Source organism: Podarcis tiliguerta, assembly GCF_965153285.1.
Source record: "Podarcis tiliguerta genome assembly, chromosome: 6".
In the NCBI taxonomy this organism is placed as follows: domain Eukaryota; kingdom Metazoa; phylum Chordata; class Lepidosauria; order Squamata; family Lacertidae; genus Podarcis; species Podarcis tiliguerta.
Window position 1 is genome coordinate 94,087,192 of NC_139539.1, and position 17,850 is coordinate 94,105,041.

The 17,850-nt window shown below is 41.3% G+C and overlaps 1 protein-coding gene across 2 annotated transcripts in view; it reads right to left on the reverse strand.

The window, feature by feature from the left end:
• Nucleotides 1-16,726, reverse strand: part of RABGAP1L (RAB GTPase activating protein 1 like) — a 150,030-nt gene extending 133,304 nt beyond the window's left edge. The window contains exons 1-5 of one of the 2 annotated variants that reach the window (XM_083446304.1): nucleotides 16,392-16,726; nucleotides 12,360-12,477; nucleotides 2,498-2,651; nucleotides 1,839-2,016; nucleotides 896-1,106 (exon numbers count right to left, since the gene is read on the reverse strand). In XM_083446304.1, coding sequence (XP_083302430.1) covers nucleotides 896-1,106; nucleotides 1,839-2,016; nucleotides 2,498-2,632 — 524 coding nt within the window. In that variant the 5' untranslated portion in view covers nucleotides 2,633-2,651; nucleotides 12,360-12,477; nucleotides 16,392-16,726. The remainder of the gene's footprint in view (nucleotides 1-895; nucleotides 1,107-1,838; nucleotides 2,017-2,497; nucleotides 2,652-12,359; nucleotides 12,478-16,391) is intronic. The other variant, XM_083446305.1, reaches the window with a different exon arrangement.
• Between the last annotated feature and the right edge of the window lie 1,124 nt (nucleotides 16,727-17,850).

The window sequence follows — 17,850 nt, forward strand, 5'->3', positions numbered from 1 at the left end:
AGTTGTTGTTCTCTTTGACATCTGGTGGGAGGGCGTTCCACAGGGAGGGCGCCACTACCGAGAAGGCCCTCTGCCTGGTTCCCTGTAACTTGGCTTCTCGCAGTGAGGGAACCGCCAGAAGGCCCTCAGTGCTGGACCTCAGTGTCCGGGTAGAACGATGGGGGTGGAGACACTCCTTCAGGTATACTGGACCGAGGCCGTTTAGGGCTTTAAAGGTCAGCACCAACACTTTGAATTGTGCTCGGAAACGTACTGGGAGCCAATGTAGGTCTTTCAAGACCGGTGTTATATGGTCTCGGCGGCTGCTCCCAGTCACCAGTCTGGCTGCTGCATTCTGGATTAGTTGTAGTTTCTGGGTCACCTTCAAAGGTAGCCCCACGTAGAGCGCATTGCAGTAGTCCAAGCGGGAGATAACCAGAGCATGCACCACTCTGGCGAGGCAGTCCGCGGGCAGAGAGGGTCTCAGCCTACATACCAGATGGAGCTGGTACACAGCTGCCTTGGACACGGATTTAACCTGTGCCTCCATGGACAGCTGTGAGTCCAAAATGACTCCCAGGCTGCGCACCTGGTCCTTCAGGGGCACAGTTACCCCATTCAGGACCAGGGAATCCTCCACACCTGCCCGCCTCCTGTCCCCCAGAAACAGTACTTCTGTCTTGTCACGATTCAATCTCAATCTGTTTGCCGCCATCCATCCTCCAACCGCCTGTGCACCTTGTATGCAGGAATCCACCCGGTTCTCTTCCTAGGCCCATTTTGGCATTTAGTGTCCCCACACAAGAAATACCCATATAACTAATGGAGGAAGAGTAAACTAAGCACATACATATTTTGTCTGTACGCAGAGAAGTATGAATATATATTATGAATTTAAAAAGCAAGTGTAACTCACCTAACAGAACCATCTGGGATATTTGGAACATATAGAGTTACAGGGAAAGGTGAACTACTTGAGCTCTTCAGAGTTCCCATGGCACACAGTGCCTCCGATTCACTGCGAGGAGCAGAAACCTTCATACATCCAAGATATGTCAGTTTGTTGAACAATACACTCTCCTCTTCTGAGGGTACAGTAGGAGAATATGCTGTATCTGACGAAGCTTCTGAAAGTGAATAGAATTCAATCATTACCAACAATGTTCTCCTTTCTTCGCAACAGTCATTCAACATCTAACTGCAGCAGTGTCCTTGTAGTCTATTTAAAGGTTGCAGCTGGTCATGGTCATGGCTTACATTGACTTCCAAAGCTGCTCAAGTACAAAAGTGCTGGTTTTTATCCTAAAGCAGACTTTAACAGTGTTGAGTTGACACCACCATTTTGAGTTTATTTTTTTAGGTATTCCTAATTTGTCACTTGCAACTCTAAGATCCACCAAGTGTGACCCCACACACCATTTTAAAAATGACAAAGAAGAGTAGCTGCTGGCTATTCCGCATGTACCTAACTTTTCTTTAGAAGCTCAAAGACCAAATTGGAATATTTCCCAAAAATTATCTTTCAATTTGGATTTGTTTTCAATGGCTACAGTTAAAACAAATATTTGCTCACCACATTTTTGCAGTTTGCTAAAGGATTCTTGGTTATTATCTGTTTTTAAAGGGCATTGCTGTACAGTTTTTCCAAGTCAGCCCACATAAAACTTACACTGGAGCAATCCACGGCATGTTCAAAAATAATAGCAAAGAAAAACAAACAAAGTTTGCTTAACAAAACAAATAATGATGAGAGTTTCATTCTTCTGCAAGAGAAAACAGACTTCCTAACCACCAACCAGTTTTTGTTTCACCTCCCCCACATTTTCCCTTAAATATATGCTAAATATTAAAACCAGTACTTGTGGTGGGAGAATCAAGTAGAAAATGCATAGGAGACTGGATGACATATCCAAGTGACTGCCTGCAATCACCACTCAAGTCTACACAGTCAGTAGTATCAAGCTTCTGGCCTTTATCAGAATCCTTTAGAATCTCTTCCGCGGCTTTCTCCATTTGTTCATCTTTGTTTGGAAGCATCTGTAGAAAGAAGAACACACAGAGAGATTTTTGAATCTGCAAGATTTCACAAAACTAAATTAAATTCTTCACAGTTCCATTCACAGAGTTAGGATATTTCTGAATTGTCAATATCCGGAAAAAGAAATTTCATTTAAGATGGTTTAACCATATATTCATATTCTCACTTCATGTCTAATCTTTACTCACATAATTAGACAATACAGAATCATATCAAGCTGCAAATATAAAGTTAAATAGCCTTCTAACAGCTTATTTCTTAAGAAGACAATGACCTTGATGCATACATGCCACACAAACTGGCAAGGCAGAATGAGCTACAAAAAGCAGCACAATTCCTTCTTCATACTTAACTGTACAATAGGCATCATTTCACAATTAATCTAGGTCCATTTTTTGAATAGAATGCTACTTATGGGTCATCATTGAAATGTTAAAATTGCTAAAAGTTGTTTTTAAATAAAAATCAAGGAAATGTTACCGTCAGCTGAAATTTCTCATCTTTTGCACACAAATCTTCAGGATGCTTTTTAACGAAGACATATTCTTCCTGATTTACAACCAAAACAGTTTCAGAAGAAAGACTGACTTTTTCAAATGAGGATCCAATGTCCATTTCACAATGATGACCCTTTCTGCCGCCAGAATAAAATACAAAAATAACACTATCATCTACTATATTAAATCAAGTTATCAGTACTACAAAATAAAAAAATCCTTATTGTAAACTCGCAAACCATTGAACAGTTTCCAAAAATCCACAAATACCATGCATAGTTTCAGATAGGTATCAAACAAATCCTCTCCCCCAATATATTACATATCTAGGGCTTAATATAGTGCATGAAAACCAAATAGTAAGCAACCAGTTAATGTGATAAGAAAAAATATATAGTTTGTTCATTTACCACATAATATAATTATAATATTGTCACTTCATTATATAATTTTTAATTATATAATTAATTATATAATTAAATGCATTTTCTGATCTATTTGGATTTCTGATGGACAGAACACCGTCTCTTAAATTAGGAAGAGATGTATCATATACAACAGGCGAAGTTCCACTCGCGCAACAGGACTTCACCTGCCTCTCCTCCCCCTTGCAGCCCTTTGCATGCCCCACCAAACAGGTCCAGGGGGTCCCCCAATCCCCCAGAGCAGATTTTGAGGGCACACAAAGGGAGGAGAGGAAGATCATGTTGCATCGTACAAATGGAAGTAGCTCCACTAGCGAACTGACGGAAATGAATGCAGCCCAGTATATGAAATTGAGAGTACAGTTGCTGTATTGTTAGGATTATATTTGAGATTGTGGCGTTTGCCCTCCTAGGTGGGTCATAAGGAAAGGGTTAAATGAGTGTGAAGTGATTGGCCAGTGGGAACCCAAGGGGAGGAGTTAGAGTTGGAGTTGTTGGGAAGTTAGTTGGGAGTTGGAGAAGGAAGAGGGAGGATACGTCTGTGGGTTGGTCTAGTTTTGATGTGAGAGAGTAAGAGAAACTGTTAGGAGGAGTCAGATAGACAGTTGGGATAATCAGAAGTTATTAGGAAGGTGTAGGTCAGTAAAGGAACTAAGATTAAGAAACTGACCAGAAAAATTATCTGAAACCATAACCTTGTTAACGCTTATAAAATAAACTTGCTTATTTGATTTAATGTTAACAACTGTCTGGACTCCATGTGTACCCGAGAAAAACGGGTTGGTGGCAGTGGGGAAGTAATCACAGTGGTGGCACAGGGATCAATAGACCGTCAAACGTCCGGGGACCCTGTGTGATCACCACAGAGATTTTAACTATGACATGATTTTAATCTTTCTTATTCTGATGGGATTGTGATTTTATGTTGTAAAATTGTAAAACACCTCTTACTGATAACAGAAATAAGAAACTTGCAGCAATTTAACAGTATTTTACCAATGTTTGGTTTCCTGGCCCCACTGTCACCCTCAGTCATTCTAAATTATATGATGTTCAAAGATATGACAGTCTCTATCTTACTGGAATTATAATCCATGTATATTTATCTGTTGCCAAGGTGACATCCACCCCATGTAATGACTTCATGCCACAAAAGCAGCTTTGGCTGCACTTTACAGTATTTATTTAGCCAGCCAAACCACTTCACTGCAACCTTCATTCACAGGAGAGAACAGAGAATTGACTTTTCAATAAAATGCATATTTTGGATTTCTCTCTGGAAGACTGAACTAGTTATTTCAGTGCAAGGGGTTTTTTAAAAACACACTTCAGAAAGAAAAGGAATAAAAATTATTTGCTCTTTTGTTATTTCTATAAACAATCCCACAACTTCCAAACTTTTATCAAGCCTCTTTTTAGATCTTCTTCGCCTTGTTGGTTAATGGCAAAATGGAACTCAGACTTCAGTCCTACACCAATTTACCTGGAGGAAAGCCCCATTCAACTCAATGGGACTTATATAGATATACCAGTAGTACCTTGGTTTTCAAACAGCTTAGTTCTCGAATGTTTTGGCTCCCAAACACCACAAACCCGGAAGTGACTGTTGCAGTTTGTGAACTATTTTTGGAAGCTGAACGTTTGATGGGGCTTCCGATTGGCTGCAGGAGCTTCCTGCAGCCAATCAGAAGCCGTGCTTTGGTTTTCAAACGTTTTGGAAGTCGAACGGACTTCCAGAATGGATTCTGTTTGACTTCCAAGGTACAATTGTATACAGAACAAAATAAGGAAAAGACAGGTGACTTCCCCAGGACCTCACAAACCTAAATTTAGAAGCACATAGAGGGAAAGAAATGGAACAAGTAGTTTCAAGGGTAACAAAACCAGCCAAGAGGAAAAGAAAGGCTATATTATCAGACAGAAAATTTTGAGTATCATTAACAGGCAGCAAAATTGTTAGTTACCTGGTTATTTCATTTAGCTGTATATCTTTTTACTGTGGTGGCAGCAATTTGACATGCAATATTATATATTTATTAATTCATGTAATTTAAAATGTTTTATCCCATATTTCAATCATAAGCTCATTAAGAGAACTTATACAACCAAGTGTTAAAAGCAGAAACGGCTAATCTTTGGTTCTCCAGATGTTACTGGATTACAATTACCATCATCCTTGGCTTTTGGCCTATCTAGACCATCTATTTTTTTTTTTTTTTTTATAAATTTTTTTATTGCGTTTCTTTCCATAATTTTATAGGTTTATAAACAAATAAAGTAGTTACAAGAAACAAATTTTCTCTTTTTTAACAACAAAAACAAAATAAAACTTGGACTTCCCCACCCCTTCCGATTCTGCGTTCTTTGCATTAACAATGTCAGCATTTTGTTACCTTATTTCATACCTTGTTGTAACTTTCAAATGTTATGTATCCAAATACAATATATTATATCTCAATTTCAATACCTTTAAAATAAACATAACATATTCAATTTAAATTGTCTCCTTTTCTCTTTTGTCACTAATTTTACCATTTACTTAATCATATTCGCAGAAGCTTAACGTTTCCTAATCATGCACTTTCTTAGGATTCATACAGCTTATAATATTTTTTCAGATAATCTTTAAATTTTCCCCAGTCCTCCTCAATTGTTTCTTTATCCAAATCTCGGATTCTGCCGGTCAGTTCAGCTATCTCCATATAGTCCATCAACTGCGTCTGCCAGTCCTCCAGCGTGGGCAAATCTTGTGTCTTCCAACTCTTTGCAATGAGTATTCTTGCTGCTGTGCTAGCGTACATAAACAAAGTTCTATCTTTCTTTGACATTTTCTGGTCCACCATGCCCAACAGGAAGGCCTCTGGTTTCTTAGGAAAGGTATACCTAAATACCTTTTTCAATTCATTATAAATCATTTCCCAGAAGGCCTTCACTTTTGGGCAGGTCCACCAGAGATGGAAGAAAGTCCCCTCTGCTTCCTTACACTTCCAACATTTGTTGTCAGACAGGTGATGCATCTTGGCTAGCCTGACTGGGGTCATGTACCACCGGTATATCATTTTCATAATGTTTTCCTTCAAGGCACTAGATGCCGTGAATTTCATTCCGGTGTTCCATAACCTTTCCCAGTCTTCAAACATAATATTATGTCCAACATCCTGTGCCCATTTTATCATAGCAGATTTAACTGTCTCATCCTGTGTGTTCCACATAAGCAGCAAGTTATACATTCTAGATAAAATCTTGGTCTTTGGTTCTAACAATTCTGTCTCTAGTTTCGATTTCCCCTCCTGGAAACCAACCTTTTTATCCATTTTAAAAACCTCTTGAATTTGAGCATAATGTAACCAATCTCGCACCTTGTTTTTTAATTTGTCCTGGCTCTGCAACTTCCAACCGTCTCCAATTTTTTCAATTAATTCCCAATATTTCGGCCAGTAGGCCTCCATATTGGGTCTTTTTCGAGCTTTGGCCTCCAACGGTGATAGCCACCTCGGTGTTTTACTCTCTAATAAGTCTTTATATTTCATCCAGACTGCAAAAATCGCTTTTCTGACAATATGGCTTTTAAACAATTTGTGAACTTTAACCTTGTCATACCATAGATATGCATGCCAACCAAATGCATTATCAAAACCTTCCAGATCTAGGACGTCGGTGTTTTCTAGCAAAAACCAATCTTTCAGCCAGCAGAAGGCTGCAGCTTCATAGTACAACCTCAAATCCGGCAGGGCAAACCCCCCTCTTTCTTTTGAATCAGTTAATATTTTATACTTTATTCGGGGCTTTTTGCCCTGCCAGACAAACTTAGATATATCCTTCTGCCATTTTCCAAAACATTCCTCTCTGTCCACGATCTGTAGGGTTTGAAACAAGAATAACATTTTCGGCAATACATTCATTTTAATTGCTGCAATCCTTCCCAACAAGGAAAGTTTCAATCTTGACCAAATTTCTAAATCCTTCTTTACTTCCAACCAACATTTTTCATAATTGTCCTTAAATAAATTCAAATTTTTGGAAGACAAATAGATCCCTAGGTATTTCACTTTCTTTACCACATTTAATTCTGTTTCTCTCTGAAACCCCTCTGTTTCTGTAAGTGTCAAATTCTTGGTCAAAACCTTGGTTTTTTGTTTGTTCAACTTAAACCCCGCCACCTGACCAAACTCAGATATAAGTTCAAGAACTCTTTTTGTACTGGATTCTGGCTCCTGCAATGTCAAAACTAGGTCATCTGCAAAAGCTTTAAGTTTATATTGTTTCACTCCGACCTCTATCCCTTGTACCAGCCGGTCCTCCCTTATCATGTTCAATAACACCTCCAGGACTGAAATGAATAAAAGAGGGGATAGAGGGCACCCTTGTCGTGTCCCTTTTTCAATTTTGAACTCCTCCGTCACCACATTGTTCACTATTAATTTGGCCTTTTGCTCTGAATAAATTGCTCGTAACCCATTTTCAAACCCCCGTCCCACTCCCATCCCTTCCAAGTTTTTCTTCATGAACATCCAAGATATATTGTCAAATGCTTTCTCCGCATCAACAAAAATTAACACCGCCCTTGTGTTCCTGTTAGTTTGTAAAAGTTCCAAAATATCGATGATGTTTCTGGTATTCTCATATAAATGTCTACCAGGGAGAAAGCCCGCTTGGTCTTTGTGAATTACTTCAATTAAAACTTTTTTAAGTCTACTTGCCAAAATGTCTGCAAATATTTTGTAATCCACATTCAGGAGTGAGATGGGGCGGTAGTTCTTGAGTTGAGTCTTTTCAGATTCTATCTTAGGTATCAATGTGATGAACGCTTCTTTCCACGTTTCTGGTGCCCTCTTCCCATCCATGATCTGGTTGCATACCTCCAACAAGGGTTGTGTTAAATAGTCTTTCAAAGTCTTGTAGTATTTGGAGGTAAGCCCATCCGGGCCTGGAGATTTGCCTAGTTGCATGTTCTGAATGGCACTTTCAATTTCCTGGGTGGTTATTGTAGAGTTCAAGATTGATCTTTTATCTTGAGTTATTTTTGATAGTCCATTTGTCTTTAAAAAATGATCTATCTCTGATTCTTTCTGAGGCCCCTGTACATAAAGTTCTTTAAAATATCTGTGGAAGCACTTCCTAATTTCCTCTGGTTTCTGCACCGTTCTTCCTTCAATCTCTAGATTTGTAACTGTATTCAACTTTTGTCTTTTTTTCAGCTGCCAAGCTAGCAGCTTTCCACATTTATTTGCTGATTCAAAGGATCTTTGCTTCATCTGTTTTATTTTCCATTCAATCTCCTGATTAATCAATTTTGAATATTCTGCTTGATGGAATTTAATTTCTCTCAACAGATCCTTTGACTTTGGTTTAGTTCTCAATTTTTTCTCTCCTTGATGTATTTTCTCCAGTATTTTATCTTTCTTTCCATTCCAGAGCTTCTTCTTAATTGTATTCTGTTGTATCAGAAACCCCCTCATGACAGCTTTGCTTGCGTCCCAGATCGTTCTTTTTTCTACTGTAGTATTCAAATTTATCTCAAAATAGTCCTTTAATGTTTTTTGGGCCTTTTTCACAATCTCTTGATCTCTTAAAAGAGTGTCATTCATTCTCCATCTGAAGGAACCGGTTTGAGTAAGTCTGAGATCTAATTTCAGAGCGTTGTGGTCGGAGCATGTTTTTGAGCAGATTTCCACCTTTTTAGTCTTGGGTGCCAGCCCCCTGGAGGTCCAGATTTGGTCGATCCTTGACCAGGACAGGTGGGCCTCAGAGAAGAAAGTTCCTTCTTTACCTAGGGGGTTCTTTGTCCTCCATATATCAATCAAATCCAGATTGTCAGTCATTTCAAAAAAAGTTTTAGGCAGTCTGCCGTCTGATGTTAGATTTTGGTTATAAGACTTATCCATATGTGTAGACACCACTCCATTCATGTCTCCCATCATTATGATGTTAGCATAGTCCAGATAGTCCAGCAGCGTCTCATGCAGCTTCTTGAAAAATTCTGATTTCCCGTCGTTTGGAGCATAAATTCCTAGTATCAATATTTTTTCTCCTTGGGTCTGGATTTCAATTGCCAGAATTCTTCCATATTCATCTTTGAATAAAAATTTAGGTATCAGGCTCTCCTTAGCATAAATCACCACTCCTCTTTTCTTTACCTTGTCTGAGGAAATAAACTCTTGGCCTAGTCTTTTGTTGACCAAAACTTTCCTGTGGAGCCTGGTCACATGGGTTTCTTGTAAACAAATAATATCCAATTGTTCTTTCTTCAATATATGAAACAGTTTCCTTCTTTTCTCCGGGGAATTTCCGCCATTTATATTCCAACTGAGTAGCTGCAGAGACATCCTGAACTATTCTGTTACACCTAGAGCGGTGTATCTTCTTTTTCCTCTAATTCCGAGGGTTTAGGCGTCCCTCCGCCTGCTGGCAGAGTGGGTCCTGGTTTAAGTATAGGCCAAAGGGCTGCTGCTTCTTTTTGGAGATCTTCTCCGTGGTCGTGCTGGAACTTTTGTAGATCCTCTGGTAATCTTATTTTAACCTTCTTCTGTTTGTAAGTAAATGATAGTCCTTGTGGGAACTCCCACCTATAAGGGATTGAGTCAAGTCTCAACAACTTAGCCAATTCTGAATAGGTGGCTCTCAGATCCAATAGCTGTTTAGGAATATCTCGGTAGATTTCCACCCTTTTCTCTTGTATCTCAATTGAGTTTTTGAAGTGTAGGCCTAATATTTTGTCTCTCTCCTCTCTTGATCTCAAAGCTATTAGACAGTCTCTAGATCTATCTTTTCTTACCAATCTTCCCAGTCGAAAAGCCGATACTATTTTAAAATCACTTTCTTCTTTTAAGCCCCAGAACTTTGAAAATTCTGTTGTCAAAAATCCAATCAAATCTTCTTGTTCGATTTCTGGGACCGCCCTAAGCCTAAGATTAGTCTCCCGGTTTTTCAGTTCCACCAAAGAGAGATAGGTTTGTTGGTCCCCTATCTGTTTATGCAGAGGCTTGACTTCTGCTTTAACTTCCTCAACCTCTTTTTTAGCTGATGTTGCAATTTCAACGGCTTCCCCTGCCAATTTACGGTTCTCTTCCGTTGCTCCTTGCAATTTTTCAATTGCTTGGGTGTGTTGGGACACCTGATCTGTCAATTTCTGGATCGAGGATGTAGCTTGGTCAATTTTTGTTGATTGGTTATCAATTTTTTGATTTAATGTTGACAATTGTTCCAAAACTTGTTTCAGTACTGCCTCTGCTCCTCCTGATGCCATATCTTCCTCTTCAGATTTTTCAGGCTTTTCACTTTCTACTTTTTGTGTTGCAAGCACAGCAGGCACTGATAGTCTACGTCCCTGAGTTAAAGTTGTTTGCAAAAGCTGTGCCTGCTTTTTTGCTTTTTCTTTTTCCTTAGCTTCCTTAGCTTTGGCTGCTCTTGTCTTTCCTGTACCACTCATCAGTCAATGTTCAAGGTCAGATATTGTAATCCCATGGGAAAGACAAGTCCAAATTTATAAACAGTCTGGAGAAAGAAAGTAAGCAAAAAAACTTTTCCCAGGCCTTTGTTATCCAATGTCCTCTAGGGGGAGTGCCACCAAAAGTTAGTAAGAAGAAGGTAACTTTTCCGCCATTAAAGTTTCCGTTTTCAAAAACAATTTTAAAAGCAAATTAGTTCCAAAACACTAAGAAAAAAGTCCTGCAGAGCACTTTAAAACGTTTAACAATGTTCCAACAAGGTGTCTGCAATTGTATCCACTCAAACTAAGTAAGCCCAAAAGTTGCACTTCAGTCACAAAAGTATCTGGAAGTTTGTAACAGTTCCGCAGTCAAGCAACTTCACCCGGCCACCCGAAGATTTGGGGTTAGAGTCTTCCCTCGCCCCATGGGGGACCGCTCCAAGTCCAATTTAAACTGTATTTTTTCTTCCTTTAAGAATAGAATTTCAAGTGTGCACGAAAGTCCCACTTTAAAGCCTTAAAGCTTCCCTGTTCACAGCGCTTTCCGCTCTTTAAACAGTCTGCTTTGATCTTATAAGCAGTGCCGGAAGACGGACTTCCTCTTTCTCGTCTCCCGGTTTCAGCCAAATTTCTTCAAGTTATTGTAGCAAATCTTAAGTCCTTACTCACGGGTTTGCTGTTTCAGAGTAGTATTTTTTGGAAGAAAGGTCAGCGCTCATCCGTGACAGCCGCGCGGCTTCGCCTCCGCAGAAAGAGCGATGAACTCACAGCACCGCTCCCCCTCCTTCACTCCGGAGCCCCTTACGGGGTCCCTTCCGCGAATTTGGGGTCGCTCCAGGTGCCCGCCGAGTCCCACGGCCACGGACTCTCTCTGTCCGTGGTTTTTCTTGATGGGTTGCCGCTGCGCCGTAGCGAAACAACCCTTTTCTGCGGTGCCCCTCTTCAGAGCTCGAAGAGGTCCGCCATCACGGTTTCGCGCCGCCTCCGGAAGTCCTATCTAGACCATCTAGAGAGCCAGAAGTTTGCCACCCCTGAGTAAAAGGAATAGGAATAAAATATTGCTCATAATCTATCAGACACTTTATTAACTCCAACACCACTAAATACCTGGAGAGAAAAAAAAAAAAACCTTAAGTTTTAACTGGCACCTAAATGCTAATGTGCCAACACTTCCTGATTTGTTGGGGGGGGGGAGTTCCACAACTGCAAAACTACAGTAGTCTCATGATCACTTCTGTCTTTCAAAAACCTCATTTACAATGCAACACTGAAAGCTAAGAAACTAGTTTCAAGTATTATCAGATCATTTTACAACTTGAAAACTAGCTATATGAAACATTAGCGGGCACATATAGAATCAGCTATGGAAGAGAAGGACTTTGTTACATCTGTAGTTGGAAATGCCCTATGCTGAAACAAATTTTGAACAAAGCTCATCTCTGAAATGACTAATTACATGTTATCATTTTACTGTAGCCCTGAAACAATGGCTTCTTAGACTGAAATCCTATATCCACTTTAAGAGGACTGCCTTCTATGTGTGGTTGTGTATGTGTGGTTGTGCTATTGAGGGAAACCATCGTTTTATGAACACCTACTGTACAGTGCAATCTTATACATGCCTACTCAGAAGTATGCCCAACTGAATGCAATGGGACTTGCTCCCAAGTAATTGGGTACAGCAAGGACAGGGAACCTTTTTCAGCCCAAGGGATTTATTCCCTCATCGGCAAGCTTCCTGCAGTTGCATGTGAGGAGGACCTAAGGAAATGTGGGTGGGTTTTCTACACACATTTCTCCATCCAAGCAAACAGGAGGAATTATCACAGTTCAAGGATATATTCCAGTCAACAAAAGGACTTAAGGCATGCCTGCAGCAGAGTTAGTGAGGCGTGTGGTCTGAGGAGGGTCCTAAAGGCTAGGCAGCCACATTCAGCCCCCAGGGGCATATAAGCTTCACTATATAATTCTTTTTGTATTGCAGCACTTACCCATTTACTGTTGCCAGAACTTAACAACATAAGGTTTGATATTAACCGTTCAAAGAAGCTTTCATAAAGAGTGGTCTTTCAGTCATCTCTTTCAAGGCAGACAGGACCAGTTAATCACCTTTGGGGCCAAACAAAAGAAGATAGACAAAGGTCAGACATACAGGCAGGCAGCCACACAACTTATCATCATCATCAGGCTGAAACAATCAACACTCAGCCAAACAGATGTGATTACAGACAGTAGTACTATATACACAATATGGAATCCAATCAGAGCATGCAGATGTTTTGCAAATAAGTCACACAGGGCTGGTTCAGATACCCATCTTGAAGGATGAGATGGAGAACTCTTGCACAAGCTGAAAAAAACTCTACAAGCCATTAGTGCACCAGTGTAAACTCTTGTGATTTTTCTTCCTTGCTCATGGCAGGGGCGCCAGCATACAATCAACCTACCCACTTCAACCAGCAAGCCCCTGTCAGCTTCTTCCTCAGAAAAGCTTGGCGTTGAATGAGTGTGCCAGATTGCATATTTATTCTGCAAAATATAACTTGGATTCTACTTGACACAGAATTTGTATTGTTGAGGCCGACAAAAATTAAGTTTAAGTAATCATCATAGATCATATAAATCCCTGGAGCATTATGCTATATGTACTCAGTTTAGGCAGGTATGTTTTGGGGTACTGAATTTTAATATATGGTGCAGAAATGATATCATACTCCTACGAGAAGAAACAATGGAAATGAACATTGGAAAGATAGTCATATCTATTTAATTTACCTTTTCAAATGCATGTAAATGTGAACATTTAGAGACAATTATAATGGTAAAATCAAATTTTGTGTCAATGTCAAATTTTACATGGGATACTTCTTAGGGTTCTTTTTTTATAAAGCTTTGTAAACTTTTGCCATGCTAATAATCTCATCAACTAGGAAATGCTTGTCCCCAATACGAAGATCAGGTGCATAGCATGTCTCCTGACAAAGAACATTCTCCTCCTCCCCCCCACCAAAAAAAAATCAAATTAGTACTTCTTTCATTCTACCCACTGAAACTAATCTGCACCTGTGAGTTTTACTTTGAGAAGGGGACGGGCAACTATCAGGAAACACACTAAAGAGTTAGATACTAGTTAAGAAGTGGAACATTCAGACAAGAGGATTCATGCAAATCTTTTAACAGCACCCAAGAAGCATGAGGAAAATAGAGAGAGTGAAGGAATCACTATTACATCAAAAAGGTTCTTCAGGCTGGAGTGGGGGAAGGGATGGTAAATTGGAATGTGAGGACCCTTTGTAATTGTGTTTATACACTGAAAATCAATACAACTTCTTATTTTTTAAAAAAGGGGTTAATCAGAGAAACTGCTGCTAAAGATGAGAAAGATAACAACACACCAATAACATGGCACTATCACAGTGCATACTGATGTCACACTATATTAGAACTGCTGCCCTAGCAGTTCAAAAGCACACTAGTGCAAATAGATAAACAGGTACTTTTGCAGCAGGAAGCTAAACAGCATTTCTGTGCGCTCTGGTTTCCGACAGTGTTCCACTGCACCAGAAGCAGTTTAGTCCTACTGACCACATGACCCGGAAAGCTGTCTGTGGACAAACGCCAGCTCCCTTGGCCTGAAAGCGAGATGAGTGCTGCAACCCCACAGTTGCCTTTGGCTGGAATTAACTGTCCAGGGGTCATTCTTTACCTTATATTAGTTACAGCATCACATTCTTCACTAATAACCATTTTATCCCCCTACAGGACAGCTGCATATTCCTACATTGCAGGGGGTTGGACTAGATGATCCTTGGGGTCCCTTCCAGCTCTATGACTCCATAAAACCAATTCCTGAGTATTATGAATTACAAAGCTTGCTGCAGATTTTAATTTTTATATAATTTGCACATGCAATTAATTTTGTATGCCAAGTTAGATTCAGCTTATTTATTCATGCCCAATCCAAATAACTTTATTAATGCTACATTATAAAACATGTCTGAGTGGTTTAAAATGCCAACCCTTTCCAAAAGCCTGAGAAAAGAGGTGTGTCTTCTGCTGCCAATGAAAAGTCAACAATATGAGGACTCAGTGCACCCCAGGAGAGGTTGTTGATTTTGTGGGCTCAGAATGAAAAGTAACTCTACTTGATATTTTGGAAATATGTTATAGTTAAATATGCGTCTATGCAGTAATTAAAATATGTACAATCGATGGGAAATGAAGAAGGGGAACAAATTAATGATAAATGTTAAAATATTTTAAGTACTGAAATGGAATTAGGAAATGCATGTTACACTGAGCAGAGAGTAAGGGAGGGGAGAAAAACATCATGAATGCAGGGTGGGAAGTCAACTTTTAAATTTGTATTTAATATGAATTAATTTGATGTTAATGTGTTAATTTTTTAGAAAAGCAATAAAAATTAATTGCCCATGAGAGGTTGTTGAAGCAAGGAGCCACCACATGTGTCAGCTTTGCTACAAGACTTGTTTGTCACACTTCCAATTGTTATCTTGAAGCATTTCCCACATATTCCCATAAGAGCTATAGGTAGTGGACAAAGTGGACCTATAGGTCATCCTCATTAGAACATACTCAGGGTGCAGTACAATATTTTAATCATGTTTGCCTCTTCCAATTTCAACATAACTTCTCCCTAATAGAATTCCAGGCTTAATAATTTCAGGAGCCTACTGAAGCTACTAAGAATAAACAAAATGTTCCCGCAAAATCAAATACTTTTTTCAGGCTCTCATACGCATACTTTTCATAAGGTATGTGACAGTAAGAAACTTTGTCAAGAGGGCTGGAAATGCATCTTTTAAAAAAAAAAAAAGAATTTAGCTTCACTTCACAAAAGAATTCCACAGCTTGTCAATAACTTAAATTCTCTGCACAAAATTCCTTTTGGATACGACTAAACAAAAACTAAATTCTAACAACGATTTTCTTCTGATTCTCTACCCAATTTAGTTGTACTGTAATTCACAAGCCCTTCTAGCTTCCCCTGAAAGCAGCCAGTTTATGAAACACTGGCCAGAAAAGCCCCTTCGAAAGCTGAAGTGTGACAAACACTTTGCAGTCTTCAACAGTTTCAGTGCCAGAGAGAAACGAACAGAAAACTTGACAAGCCCTGCGCATTTGCTCTCCCGGTTCATCTTTGGACCTGAAGTTTTCCACAGCGCTAATTCGGTGAGATCTATTCAGATGTTTGTTAGGAGAGCTTTCCATGAAACCGCAAGCCATTATTCCTCGCCTCTGCCAGGGTGAAAATCCATCTACCATCGATCCTTCTCTAACAAGAACATTCTATAGCAAACACCCGCAGCTTTCTAAAAGGAAAGGGAAATGCTGATCGACAACCTCCTCCTCCTGCTCCTTCCCCCAGCGCGCAGAGCAGCCCCTCCGAGCTCATCCGGAGCAACTTTATCTCCACAGCATCGCCGCAAAGTCTCGCCGCTTTCGGAAAGCGGACGCATCCGAGGGCTGCTGCAAAGCAGAAGCACCGCAGCGGGCGGCGGCATCGCCGGCTCCCCGGCTCCCGTCCAAAGCAGCCCGAGGCCGGGTCTCCTCGCTGCCTCTATTTACTGAATTTCCAGCCCGCCCTTCACCCGAGGTCCACACGCCCAAGTCGGGATGGAGTCCCCTAAGTCGGCGGGGCTCTTCTCCGTGGCATCCCCGGCACCGACAAGAACCTGGCAGCGGCTGCAAAACCCCGAGAGGATTCTTTTGGGGGAGGGAAAGAGAGCCCCGAAATTCACCCCAGTCGGAAGTTTGTTCTTGTTGTTGCCCCTCCTCCTCCCGTCCCAGAAAGGTTTTTGCGGCAGCAGCAGCGGCGGCCCTCCCCTCCTCCGCCGAGCCGGTTTCCCGGCGGGGGTGGGCGAGCCTCTGAGGGAAGCAAGGGCGACCGAAAGAGCCCAAACAACTCCCAAGTCAACTCTCCCTGGGGCGACACGCGGCGGCCCTGAGGGACAGCGCCCCCGGCGGAGGAGGAGGAGGAGCAGCCCCGGCCCGCTTCTTACCGGCGGCCTCCGGCTCCCTCAGGGTGGCGGTTGACGACGGTGGCAGCAGCAGCAGCAGCAGCGGAGCCCCCCCTCGGGCCGCTTCCCTCTCCGCCGAAGGGACGGCGGCGCCGATGACGTTGGCGGTTCTGTTTTGCCAGGAGGGAGGGGGGCGGAGGGGGAGGAGGAGATGGAGCGGCGGCCAGGCGGGACAAGTGCGCAGGCGCGCGCCCAGGCACCAGCCCCGCCCCGCCCGCAAAAAGGGCGCGACCGGCGGGCCCCGAACGGGGGGGGGGGGGCGCGCTGGGACAGGCAGGGCCGGCTCGTCCGCGCCCCTCTTCTCCCTCGATGGGCTCGCCCGCGCTGCCAATGAGGGGCTCCGGCCCTCGGAGCCTTTCGCGGGCCGGAGCCCAGCGTCCCGTCAGCGCGCCAGTTAAGCTGAGCCACCAGAATGTGGCCTCTGGATCTCACCTGACAGGCCGCCTCAGAGTGGCCAGTTCCCTCCTCCCCGAATTTTAAATTTATTTTTAAGAAGAAAAAGCCCCGGTTGGATGACGTTTGTAATGTGTGAAGTGCAGGTGTTTGTGCTGCTCCCTTTTTTTTTTTTAACCAAACCAGCTTTACCATTATTATTTATTTCATTTGTATAACCACCCTTCATCCATAGATCTCAGGGCGGTTCACAGCATGAAAACAAGATTAAAACAAAATACGTTATATATAACATGAGCAAAAACAGAACAATATTTACAGAAATATTGTAAAATTAATGAATGTTAGAAGAATATTGGAATGGAGTTATATGCTTTTAGCAGAAGTGTTATTAAGAATTATATGAATATTAATTGTTAATGTGTTAAAGTGGAAAATTTGAAGTTAAATTGTGTTCGGATAAATTACAGAATAAAATTGAAGAAGAGGGAAAGGATTTGTTGAATTAGTAAATTTGAACTAGAATACAAAAAAGGGAGGTGCGAGGAAGTCGAGGAAATAAGCAAATGAAAGATATAGATAAGAAATTTGGGTGTGTGTTTAAATGTTTTTGTTTTCTTTTTGTTGTATTGTTGTATTCTTTTTTATTACTGTCTCTCCTTTTATAATTATAAAATATCTAATAAATATTTTTTTAAAAAAAAAGAACAATAACACCTTGCACCCCAAAAGCACATTGAAAAGAGCAGAGGATGTTTTACTGGTGACAGACCACAATCCTGGGGCCGCCCAACACATTTTGGTGCCTGAGAACCACAAAATGGCACCACAACCCCACCTGCCAGGGAAGAAAAGGGGAGCGAAGATCTGCCAGGTGAAGGAGGGCACCTCCTGGTCACCAAGAGGCAGCATTGACGGGGAATGCCAAGGGGGCAGCAGATCCCGTCTGCAAGTCATGGGTGGCCCTGCCCTGCCACAATCCCAAGGCCGCTTTTCAAACATGACATTTTCCTGGTGGTTGGGGGACATGCAAACCACTGTGTGCCTT